At 44.6% G+C, this 12,615-nt stretch overlaps 1 protein-coding gene across 2 annotated transcripts in view; it reads right to left on the bottom strand.

The window, feature by feature from the left end:
- Positions 1 to 12,615, bottom strand: part of FAN1 (FANCD2 and FANCI associated nuclease 1) — a 127,281-nt gene that overhangs the window by 22,612 nt on the left and 92,054 nt on the right. For both annotated transcript variants that reach the window (XM_030188519.1, XM_030188525.1), the window contains exon 13: positions 12,033 to 12,161. In XM_030188519.1, the coding sequence (XP_030044379.1) occupies positions 12,033 to 12,161 (129 nt within the window). The remainder of the gene's footprint in view (positions 1 to 12,032; positions 12,162 to 12,615) is intronic.

Raw genomic sequence — 12,615 nt, forward strand, 5'->3', positions numbered from 1 at the left:
GATAGAAAACTGCATCTGGTTGTTCATTAGATTCAAGGCGGAACATTTTACTGTACAATGTCCCAATGATACTGGAGTCAGATCTATTATTAGGGTCTTTATTAATAATTATCATTTATAAATGTCTTTGTTCTTTGGTTCATATCGCTCATCACACCTGGTATTCCCTCTGCTCCTATGGGTCACTTGGTGATTTCCAGAGGAAATACTCTTGTGTTGTTTGCTAGACCTATAATTATTAAACATATGAGCAATACCAACATGCAGCTAATTAGCTATGGATATAAGAAAATCTATGTTTTTTTTTGTTTTTTTTTAAAGAAAGTATAAAGTTCTACAAGTAATTAGAATCTAAACAATATCTTTTAAAATAGCAACAAAAAGAAATGGCAAAGTACCTGAGCTTTTCAAGCCTCAAGACACTTACACACCACATCTGAACAAAAGGTGAGGGATTTTTAGGAATGTTAGGTAGTGTGCTGAGCAAGATTCAAGACTCTGCTACCGTAGCTGCTGCTTTGGGGTCCTCACTGGGGCTGTCAGAAGATGATTGTTAAGGTGATACAAATGGGATGCAAACCAGTTAAAATCTGGTTTAGTCTTACAATTTTTAAATATAAAGCCTTGTACCTGACCAGAGGAAAGAAACCATAAAGTAACTACTACTACTTATCATTTCTATAGCGCTACTAGACGTATGCAGCGCTGTACACTTGAACATGAAGAGACAGTCCCTGCTCGACAGAGCTTACAATCTAATTAGGACAGACAAACAGGACAAATAAGAGATAAGTACTACTACTATTTAGCATTTCTATAGCGCTACAAGGCATACGCAGCGCTGCACAAACATAGAAGAAAGACAGTCCCTGCTCAAAGAGCTTACAATCTAATAGACAAAAAAAATAAAGTAAGCAAATCAAATCAATTAATGTGTACAGGAAGGAGGAGAGGAGGGTAGGTGGAGGTGAGTGGTTACGAGTCAAAAGCAATGTTAAAGAGGTGGGCTTTCAGTCTAGATTTAAAGGTGGCCAAGGATGGGACAAGACGTAGGGGCTCAGGAAGTTTATTCCAGGCGTAGGGTGCAGTGAGACAGAAGGCGCGAAGTCTGGAGTTGGCAGTAGTGGAGAAGAGAACAGATAAGAAGGATTTATCCATGAAGCGGAGTGCACGGGAAGGGGTGTAGGGAAGGACGAGTGTGGAGAGATACTGGGGAGCAGCAGAGTGAGTACATTTATAGGTTAGTAAATATTAAAGTGAGGATGATAAAATAAGGGTTCTGAACAAGTGAATAAGGGTTAGGAGTTAAAAGCAGCATTAAAAAGGTGGGCTTTTAGCTTAGATTTAAAAACGGCCAGAGATGGAGCTTGACGGCTCAGGAAGTCTATTCCAGGCATATGGTGCAGCAAGCTAAAAGGAACGGAGTCTGGAGTTAGAAGTGGAGGAGAAGGGTGCAGATAAGAGAGATTTACCCAGTGAATGGAGTTCCCGGGGAGGAATGTAGGGAGAGATGAGAGTGGAGAGATATTGAGGAGCTGCAGAGTGAATGCACTTATAGGTCAATAAGAGGAGTTTTAACTGTATGCAGAAACGGATAGGAAGCCAGTGAAGTGACTTGAGAGGGCTAATATGAGCATAACGATACTGGAGACACCAACTCCGAAATAGATAGATAAAAGTAAAAATCATACCTACTTCTACAGAAACCAAAATAAACCCTTTCTGCTGGCTGCTTGCCGGCTTTGCATAGCAACATAGGTGCAGGCACATAAGCAGAGGGCTTCTGGTGATAATAGATGAGGTAAAAGGCTTATTTGTTATCCTATATTTATATACCACAGCGTCATTAAAGTTCACAGCAGGGTACAGCAACATATCATGTTTACCAAAAAAAAAAAAACCCACAAAAATTATAAAATGGCCATAATCATTAAATACCATATAAAAACACACACAAAAGAAACATTCCAGAAAATGTATTTCAACTGTTAAACCTAAATTCAAAATATCCAAGCACTAAAAACCTTAAGACTGTGCAGTAAGTTGAGTTCTGTGATAGAGAATGACACAGGGACAAAGTTTGTCCTCATCCCCGCCCCGTCGGTTCTGTCTCCGTACCTGCAGGTTTTGTCCCCATCCCCACCCCATCCCCATGGGCTCTCTGTCCTCATCTGCAGAAGCCTCAAACAATTATGATTTTATATTTAATTCTTCTTATTAAAGTATAAAAAGGAACAATATGCTGTGCAACTATTGTGTATAAATTACAAATAGAAAACAATAACAGCGAGCAGCTATAATAACCCTCGTCACCACCACCCTCTACCCTTCCAATTCCAACAATAGCTGATTTCTACTACCCCAACGAATTCTAATCCACCCTGTTAAAATGTACAGGGGTACAAAATACAACCCATTCTGTGTGCCCTAGAGAGGAGAAATGTGCCTATGAAACACTGTTATGATTTTTTAAATCTGTGATTAAGTCATCAACACTCAGGATTCAGTCTAGCTCTCCTGTCTTCTATAGTCCTTCTGGCAATAGAAGATGTCTTCTTAGAAGATGTGCTGGTAGTAGGATGTACCAGATCACCCATTCAAATTCTGCTAGTTGTGACCAGCATGTTTGATTGTTTTTCCAAAAAATCAAAATATCGTTGTCTGAATCACTCAAACATAAATAACACTCCAGTTCATTAACAGGCTTCAAAGTAGAAAATGACACGGGGACAAAGTTTGTCCCTGTCCCCATGAGCTCTGTCCCTTTCCCCACCCCGTCCCTGCAAGCTCTGTTCCTGTCCTCATCCCCGCGGTTACTGCGGGTCTCCGTCCCAGTGTCATTCTCTATTCTGTGCTGTTACGCTGTGAAAACAATTTTGGACAAATAACTTTCTGCTAATAAGTAGAAATTAGGTATTAGTCCTTCCCACTATTCCAGAACCTGTGGATAGTCCTGTCTATCAACCAGCAGCTGGTCTATCCCCACCTGCTGGTTAATGGACAGAACTATTCCAAATGTTCTGGAATAGGGGGAAGCTACGTAAAGGAAGTAACTTTCACTATGGGCTAGATGCACTAATCAATCGTTAGAGCCCTTCCCTTACCGATTCCCTTAGTGAATCGGTAAGGGAAGGGCATGCATCAAGGAATAGGAATGCAAATGAGCTACTCGTTGCAGCTCACTTGCATTCTCTATTCCATCGTTAAACAGTCGGCCAATCGGCCAGTCGAGCATGCGCAGAGCAGCCAAGCGTTATGCTGGCTGCTCTGCGCATGCCAAGGACGTCCTTCACTATAAAAAAAAAAATCTCGGGGAGGAAGTGACGTCACCGTCAGAGATGGCTGCTTGAAGTTTGAGCTCCGTCGGGGCAGCAGTGAAAACAGTGATTTTCCCCCAGCGAAACCGCGATCGCGAATTTAGGCGGTCTGAGTCCGGGGATCGATGGCGACCCGAAAGCGCCTGGAGAAATTTAAATACAGCGCTGATCAGCGGGACGGAGCGGCAACATCGAGCCGCACCCCGCGCAAGGCGCGAGACAAAATGGCGGACGCGGACTCGGATACGGAGGGGCTGATGGAACAGCAGGAGAGCGATACTGAACTCACGAAGCAGGAGGTAACACGCTGGTTTAAAGCACTCAAAGCTGAAATGGCGGCAGTGAGGAAAACAATCAAGGATGCAGTGGTGGACATTCAGAAAGAGGTGAGGGAAATTGGCACCAGGGTGGAACAAGCTGAGGAAGCACTGGAGCACGTGGAGGGAGACATCTTGGAATTGAAAACAGAGATTGGCTCCCTGCGTGCAGAGAAAGATAAAATGCAGTTGGATCTTGAGGGCAAAAAAGGACTTTGAGAAGAAATTAGCGTTGGAAGCAAAAATACATAGTAAAAACTTTTTTAGATACATTAAAAGCAGGAAACCGGCCAAAGAGTCGGTTGGGCCGCTGGACGAAAATGGTGTTAAAGGGGCGATCAAGGAGGACAAAGCCATAGCGGAGAAATTAAATGAATTCTTTGCTTCGGTCTTCACCGAGGAGGATTTGGGGGGGACACCGGTGCCGGAAAAAATATTTGAAGCGGGGGAGTCGGAGAAACTAAACATATTCTCTGTAACCTTGGAGGATGTAATGGGTCAGTTCAGCAAGCTGAAGAGTAGTAAATCACCGGGACCTGATGGTATTCATCCCAGAGTATTAATAGAACTAAAAAATGAACTTGCGGAGCTACTGTTAGAAATATGCAATCTGTCCCTAAAATCGAGTGTAATACCGGAAGACTGGAGGGTAGCCAATGTTACTCCGATTTTTAAGAAAGGTTCCAGAGGAGATCCGGGAAATTATAGACCGGTGAGTCTGACGTCGGTGCCGGGCAAGATGGTGGAGGCTATTATTAAGAATAAAATTGCAGAGCATATACAAAAACATGGACTGATGAGACAAAGTCAGCACGGATTTAGTGAAGGGAAGTCTTGCCTCACCAATCTAATGCATTTTTTTGAGGGGGTAAGCAAACATGTGGACAATGGGGAGCCGGTTGATATTGTATATCTGGATTTTCAGAAGGCGTTTGACAAAGTGCCGCACGAAAGACTCCTGAAGAAATTGCAGAGTCATGGAATCGGAGGTAGGGTATTATTATGGATTAAGAACTGGTTGAAAGATAGGAAGCAGAGAGTAGGATTGCGTGGCCAGTATTCTCAGTGGAGGAGGGTAGTTAGTGGGGTCCCGCAGGGGTCTGTGCTGGGTCCGTTGCTTTTTAATGTATTTATAAATGACCTAGAGATGGGAATAACTAGTGAGGTAATTAAATTCGCCGATGACACAAAATTATTCAGGGTCGTCAAGTCGCAGGAGGAATGTGAACGATTACAGGAGGACCTTGCGAGACTGGGAGAATGGGCGTGCAAGTGGCAGATGAAGTTCAATGTTGACAAGTGCAAAGTGATGCATGTGGGTAAGAGGAACCCGAATTATAGCTACGTCTTGCAAGGTTCCGCGTTAGGAGTTACGGATCAAGAAAGGGATCTGGGTGTCGTCGTCGATGATACGCTGAAACCTTCTGCTCAGTGTGCTGCTGCGGCTAGGAAAGCGAATAGAATGTTGGGTGTTATTAGGAAGGGTATGGAGTCCAGGTGTGCGGATGTTATAATGCCGTTGTATCGCTCCATGGTGCGACCGCACCTGGAGTATTGTGTTCAGTACTGGTCTCCGTATCTCAAAAAAGATATAGTAGAATTGGAAAAGGTACAGCGAAGGGCGACGAAAATGATAGTGGGGATGGGACGACTTTCCTATGAAGAGAGGCTGAGAAGGCTAGGGCTTTTCAGCTTGGAGAAGAGACGGCTGAGGGGAGATATGATAGAAGTGTATAAAATAATGAGTGGAATGGATCGGGTGGATGTGAAGCGACTGTTCACGCTATCCAAAAATACTAGGACTAGAGGGCATGAGTTGAAGCTACAGTGTGGTAAATTTAAAACGAATCGGAGAAAATTTTTCTTCACCCAACGTGTAATTAGACTCTGGAATTCATTGCCGGAGAACGTGGTACGGGCGGTTAGCTTGACGGAGTTTAAAAAGGGGTTAGATAGATTCCTAAAGGACAAGTCCATAGACCGCTATTAAATGGACTGGAAAAATTCCTCATTTTTAGGTATAACTTGTCTGGAATGTTTTTACGTTTGGGGAGCGTGCCAGGTGCCCTTGACCTGGATTGGCCACTGTCGGTGACAGGATGCTGGGCTAGATGGACCTTTGGTCTTTCCCAGTATGGCACTACTTATGTACTTATGTAGAAAATAGATCCAGAAGAAATAATTTAAGATTCAAAGGGGTCCTAGAAACGGATCAAAATATGGACTGCACTAAGGTGGTGAAAGCAATTTGTGCCTTTATCCTGACATCTGAAGGAGATGAACACATGCTTGGAGAAGGGACTGAGATACAATTTGATAGGGTACACAGAAGCCTGGGACCCCGAAGAGATAAACAGCCCAGGGATATAGTGGCATGCTTTAAGGATTATAAGACTAAAGATCTGGTCTGGCGTAAGGCACGATTGATGGGTGAAATTCCCTGGGACAATCAAACAGTGCTAGTATTTCAAGACCTAGCCCTGGGCACGCTGCAACGCAGACGAGAGTTTCGAGATCTGACCAAGTATCTACAGCAGGCCAAATACAGGTACAGATGGGTCTTCCCGTTTGGATTGCAGCTTACAGCAGAGGGCCACACGAGGAGGGTGACCTCGCTGGTTGAAGCATGGAAAGTGCTGAAGGAGCTTGGCTGTAACAATCTGCCACCTGATGGAGCTACAGGGAAACCAGGGAAGGCAGCAACCGAGAAGAGAGGATCGTCGTGGCAAAAGGCGGGCTCTCGCAAAGGACCGGGCTCACATAGGCCGGAAATGGACAGAGTACCCTGATGGAAAGTATGAGACACTACTGGTTTCAGTTCACCACAGTTATAGGTGGTTGAGTAGCCCGGGAGGGTTACCGGACAGGGTTTGCAATAGTTATCTTCTGTTATGAGTTCAGAGAATGGATGTTTTCTACACTGTTATAATGTAATGAGTTTGGAGAAGGTGGAGCGGAGGGAGAGGGAATACGAGTCTGGGGGGAGGGGGGAAAAACAGAGGGGGAGAGGGGGGAGTCAGCTCTGGCGAGGGGTTATTTCCTTACAGTATTAGGCTGGCGGCAAATGGCACCGCTCAGCAACAGGGGGGCGGGAGGGGGGTACAGGGAGGGAAAGGGTTGAGGGTGGGAACTTGGAATGTGAATGGGTTAAATTCGCAGAGGAAGAGAAATATGGTATATCGGGAGTTACAGAGGAGTAGATGGGATATAGTCTTGCTGCAGGAGACACACATTAGACGCCGAGAGGCACATTTATTACAGCAGAGGGCCTACAGTGAATGTATTGCACACTTTGACAAAAGAGGGGGAAAGGTGGGCGGTTTGGCCATTTATATTCGGAAAGGGACTCCATTTGTAACTGATGACATTTATAGAGATGAACTGGGGCGCTGTTTAGCGGTCAGAGGGCTCTTATATGGGAAATCTGTGACAATTGTGAATGTCTATGCACCTAATTCTGGTCAGGGAGAGTTTTTTGAGCATATAAGGGAGGAACTTTTTCAATTTCAAAGAGGTGGGATGATTATGGGAGGAGATTTTAATTTGTGGAATACATCTATGGATCATTCTAAGGGACACATTACAGTACACAAGCCTTATACTCGGAGTCTGAGGGCACTGGCCTCGAGATTGGATCTCTTGGAGGTCTGGAGACTTAAACATCCGACCCAGAAGGCATATACATTCTTTTCTCACTCGTAGAACTCATATACACGTATTGATATGATTTGGTGTAGCCGGGTTTTATGGGAACACGTTGTGGATGCAGATGTGGGGTCTATCTCAGTCTCTGATCATGCCCCGGTAGAACTTGACTTGAAGGGGTTGGGAGAAGAGGATAAACAGAGATTTTGGAGGCTTAATGAGGGCATCTTGGGCGATAAACAGATATGTGAGGATATACGCAAGGTAATTCAAGATTACTGTAGTATGAATGACATAGGGGAGGTATCGGAGGGCACACTCTGGGATGCTTTAAAGGCGGTGGTACGGGGTCACCTAATTAAATGGGGTGCCAGGAAAAAACGGGAACGGGAGGCAAAAGAACTGGAAGCCAGGGAGAGGTTGGCCTACTGGGAGCGTAAACATCAGGAAGGGGGGTTGGGAGAGGAGTTGCGCGAGGTACGTAAATGGAGGGTGGCCTTGGATCAAATACAGGTGGAGCGGGTGGAGTTCCTGAGGAAACGTCTCCAGCATAAGTTTTTTGAGTTTGGTAATAAGTCAGGGAGGATGCTGGCTAACTGTTTGAGACACCGTCAACGGGACTCGCTGATTACCAAAATTAAAGGGCAGGGGGATCAGATCCTTTACAAGGACAGAGAGATTAGAGAGCAATTTTTGAAATTTTATAGTAAACTATATACTAGCACTATAGGAGTGGAGGAAGGTGAAATTAGTAAGGAACTGTGCTCTCTTAAGTTGCCCAAGTTATCTCGTGAGGATTGTGAACAGCTAGAGGCCCCCTTTCATTTGGAGGAAATTAGGCAGGTCATAAAAGGACTTAAAGGAGGGAAGGCCCCAGGGGTGGATGGCTACTCTGCAAAGTTTTATAAAATCTTTGCTGGGGAGGTAGGGCCGTTGTTGGTAAGGGTGGGAAATGCTTGTTTCCAGGGCAGTTCCCTCCCTTCTAGTATGCATGAAGCTGGTATATCACTCATACTGAAACCAGGCAAAGACCCCTCTGTGTGTGGGTCTTATAGACCAATTTCCTTAATTAATTTGGATGTTAAGATTCTCTCTAAGGTCCTTGCGAACAGATTAGGGGGGATATTGCCCAAATTAATCCACCCAGATCAATCAGGGTTTGTAGCGGGGAGACAAGTAGCCGATAATATACGCCGTACGCTGCATATGATTTGGGAGGCTCAAAGGGAGGGTCGACATATGGCCTTGCTAAGCACAGATGCTGAAAAAGCTTTTGACAGGGTGGAGTGGCCCTATTTATGGGAGGTTTTGAGGCATCTTGGTGTGGGAGAGGGGTTGATAGGATGGTTGCAAAGGTTATATGAAGGACCCTCGGCAAGGATCAAGGTAAATGGGGGGTATTCTAATGCATTTAAGATAGGGAGAGGTACGAGGCAAGGATGCCCACTATCTCCCTTGTTGTTTGCGATATCGATTGAACCGCTGGCGCAGAGGATAAGGGAGATGGGCGACATAAAAGGGATGGTGGTAGCGGGCAGGGAACACAAGCTGGCATTATTTGCTGACGATATTCTGTTTTTTGTCACGAGTCCCCTGACGACTTTACCAAACTTGGTGAAAGAGCTTAATCAATTTGGTAGAATTTCAGGGTTTAAGATAAACTATGACAAGTCTGAAGTTCTGGGGGTGACTATCCCACAGGGTCGACTGGAAGAAATGCTACAGGGGTTCTCATTTCGACTAAAGAAGGGCAATATCAAATATTTAGGGGTTCAGATACCCTCTGAGTTGAATCAGCTATATTCACTAAATTATGGCCCGCTGTTTCAACAAGTACAAAGGGACATGGCGGGCTGGCAGGGTAAGTGGCTATCCTGGTGGGGGAGAATAGCAACAGTACGAATGAATATCCTACCCAGGATTTTGTTCCTGTTTCAGACTTTGCCTGTGCAGGTACCTAAAAAGGAAATAAATAAGCTTCAGGGGGAGATTATGAAATTTATATGGGGGGGTAAAGCTCCGAGAATACATAGGAAACTGATGTGGAAGTCGGTGGACCTGGGAGGGAGGGGGGTGCCCAATTTGGAATGGTATTTTTGGGCTGCACAGGTAAAGTTTGTGGTGGCATGGAGTCAGGAGCCTCCATCGGTGGTGGTTAGTTTAGACCAAGAGATGGTGCAGGGTTATAAGTTGAAGTCGGTTATATGGGCTTCACTAGAACCGAGGGTATATGGCCAAATGACAACGAATCCATTTGTGAACCATTTGTTGACCTTGTGGGCCTCTTTCAGAACCAGGTTCTGGATAAAGAGGAAAACTTCCACAATGGCAGGTATAGGTTGGGAACCGGCTTTTCAAGTGGGAATGGGCCACCAGGTTGCAGGGTGGTGGGAAGAGGAGGGGTTGATTCGTTTTAGGGATCTTCTGGATGATGGGGAGTTAAGACCCTTAGAGGAGATCCGGGAACAGTGTGGGGGAGGTGCGGGAGATACTTATTTTTATATACAAGTCAAGCATTATATGAGCCAACAAGGGTGGTTGAAAAGGGACCCGGAAGAATACGAGGAACTTGAAAATTTGTGGGGATCATTGGGGAAAATGAGAAGAGTTATATCTATGTTGTACAAATTGATCAGAGGTAGATCTTTTGAGAAATGTGCCTATATGATAAAATGGGAACAGGATCTGCAAAGGGAATTTACAGTAAATGAGTGGAAGGCTATAGTAATAGAAGTCAAAAAAGCCTCGAATTGTGTGTTGTTAAAAGAAAATGCTTTTAAGATATTGTCGCGGTGGTATTACACCCCGCATCGACTACATGCTATGTTCTCCTCGGCATCCTCACTGTGTTGGAGGTGTGGAGATGAGGAGGGGACTTTTTTGCATATTTGGTGGTCGTGCCGGACTTTACAAACATTCTGGAAGACAGTAACGACAAAAATTTCAGAAAGTACGAATAAGCCGTTTCAATGTACGCCGCATTGGTGTCTTTTGGGTCTCGGTAACAGAAGAGGAACTAAATGGCAGAGGCGCCTAAAGAGGATTTGTTTAACAGCGGCTAAGAGTGTCATTGCAATGCACTGGAAGAAACAGGTGGCTCCCTCAGAGCTGGACTGGACTCTGAAGCTTTCCCTGGTCGGGGAATTGGAGCAACTAACGGACAAAAGAATGGGAAGGTACAGCCCATCTTCTGAACTGTGGTCTCGATTTAAGCGATTAACCCAATAAGGACAGTTAACATAGAGCTGGGAGGGGGGAGGAGGGGGGGAGGGGGGGAAATGTGGGAGAAAAATGAAGAAGTTTACATTGTTGTATTGTAATGATGCTCAATAAAATATTCAAACATTAAAAAAAAAAAAAAAATCTCCCTCTAAAAAGACATTCTTTTTACAGGCTACAAGCTAATGTACAGTTCAGATGCAAGAGAATAAAAACTAACCAGACGATACGGGGGAGCCTTCCAGCCCAGAAAATCGGGACGTGAGAGGACACAAATCAAAACTTTTTGGACGTCCCTCTCTCCAGATCTCTCTCAGCCAATCACAGCACTGGGATTGGCTGAGAGAGACCTGGAGCTGATCAGTTATGCTATTACTTACTTGTTCTGGAGTGCTGTATTTTGTTATGCTGTTTTGATAAATGTTCAATAAAGACTTCATACAACTTAAAAAAGTGGAAAAAAAATCCAAGTGATCGTCCTTTTTTATTATTTTAACAAAATATTAGTGGGATTTGAACCCGCCACCTCTGGATTACAAGACCGGTGCTGTAACCACTCGGCCACAACTCTACTTACTTGGATGTCCCTCCCTTACTTCCAGGTCTCTCAGCTGAGTGAAGCACGGCCAAAAAGGATGTTTTTATTATTGGGGGGGGGGGGGGGGGGGGGGGGGAGGCTGCCCAAAATGGACATTTTTTTTTTTAAGTGAAGCTTTATTAAAAAAATCAAACAGGCTCTGATGCTGCAGGCTCTTTTTTGGACCCCGGAATAATAAAAAACGTCTTTTTTGGCAGTGCTTCACTCAGCTGAGACCTGGAAGTCCCTGAGCCAATCACAACGCGTTCAGCCAAGCTGAACACGCTTTGATTGGCTCAGAGACTTCCAGGTCTCCCAGCTGAGTGAAGCACGGCCAAAAAAGACGTTTTTATTATTCCGGGGTCCAAAAAAGAGCCTGCAGCATCAGAGCCTGTTTGATTTCAGCACTTGGGCTGTTTTTCGGATGGAGCACTCCCATAATGGCTGTCCATGACGAGCACTTGGCCGGTTTTGCCCCCCCCCCCCCCCAATTTTTTTTTAAACATTTTATGAAGTTTTCCAATCCCGCGCAGCCCCAACGACAGGTACAGACCTCTTGTTAGATTTTCCACCATTTTCCAGCATTAAGGCAATCGGAACAGGTTAGTGCATCTCATCACAATAGGGGTTTCTACACAATTTGCTCATCTGCATTCCGTTTTCATTACCATTGTCGGAAAAAAGTATTTAGTGCATGCCAGGGTTTACTACTTGCTCGTTAATGGCTCGTTAAGTTTAGTGCATCTGGCGCTATGGCTTTATGGTGTTTTCTAGTGCACAGTCATCCCTTAGGCTACCTCACAAGCAGCACAGACTTAAAATCAAGCTGTTTGGAAAAGTAAACGCATTAACGTTAATAACCATTATAAATAAAATGCTTACATCATCCTTTGAGGTCCTGAATGTCACCTGTTATAAATCAATATGGAGCCTATTAACATTGCAACAACTATTTACCTTAAATTTGCTGTCCTGAGTGCTCCACACAACCAGATCAGGAAGGCCCCCTCTGCAGTGCCGAAGATCTTTTGACAATCGTTGGCAAACACCACTTAGAAAGTGTCCCCCAAAACAGGACACCAGACTCTGTTAAAATAAATGGAAAACTAAAACTAGAAATGTTTCCGATTCCTGGCAAATGGACATTGCTCAGTCCCACTCACTGTCAGGAAGACTGTGGAGCTTGAGGGTAAAAGATCCAAAGCTGAGGCATCGCAGTTTTATCTTTAGCTGTACTGTTATTTATCCCTCTGGGGGTGGGGGGTGGGAAAGGAGAACAAAAAACCCAAGCACCAGTGTTCTAGCCCTGCTGGTAGTTTATTTATCTACTATTGAAAATACAAGGCAGAAAAATCTACCAGATGGCATTCTGGGGTGTTGCTCCTAGAACCAAAATGCAATAACATCAGCTATGCAGCAGCTTGGCCCATGAATGCAGTCAATTTGGAATGACAAACTTTAGTCACAACACGTATTCTCAGATTAAAGTTACAGAACTCAGGACCACTTCCTTTTCAGAAATACTTTAAGCTTACGTGAA

Source organism: Microcaecilia unicolor, chromosome 1 (assembly GCF_901765095.1).
Source record: "Microcaecilia unicolor chromosome 1, aMicUni1.1, whole genome shotgun sequence".
NCBI classification, from domain to species: Eukaryota; Metazoa; Chordata; class Amphibia; order Gymnophiona; family Siphonopidae; genus Microcaecilia; species Microcaecilia unicolor.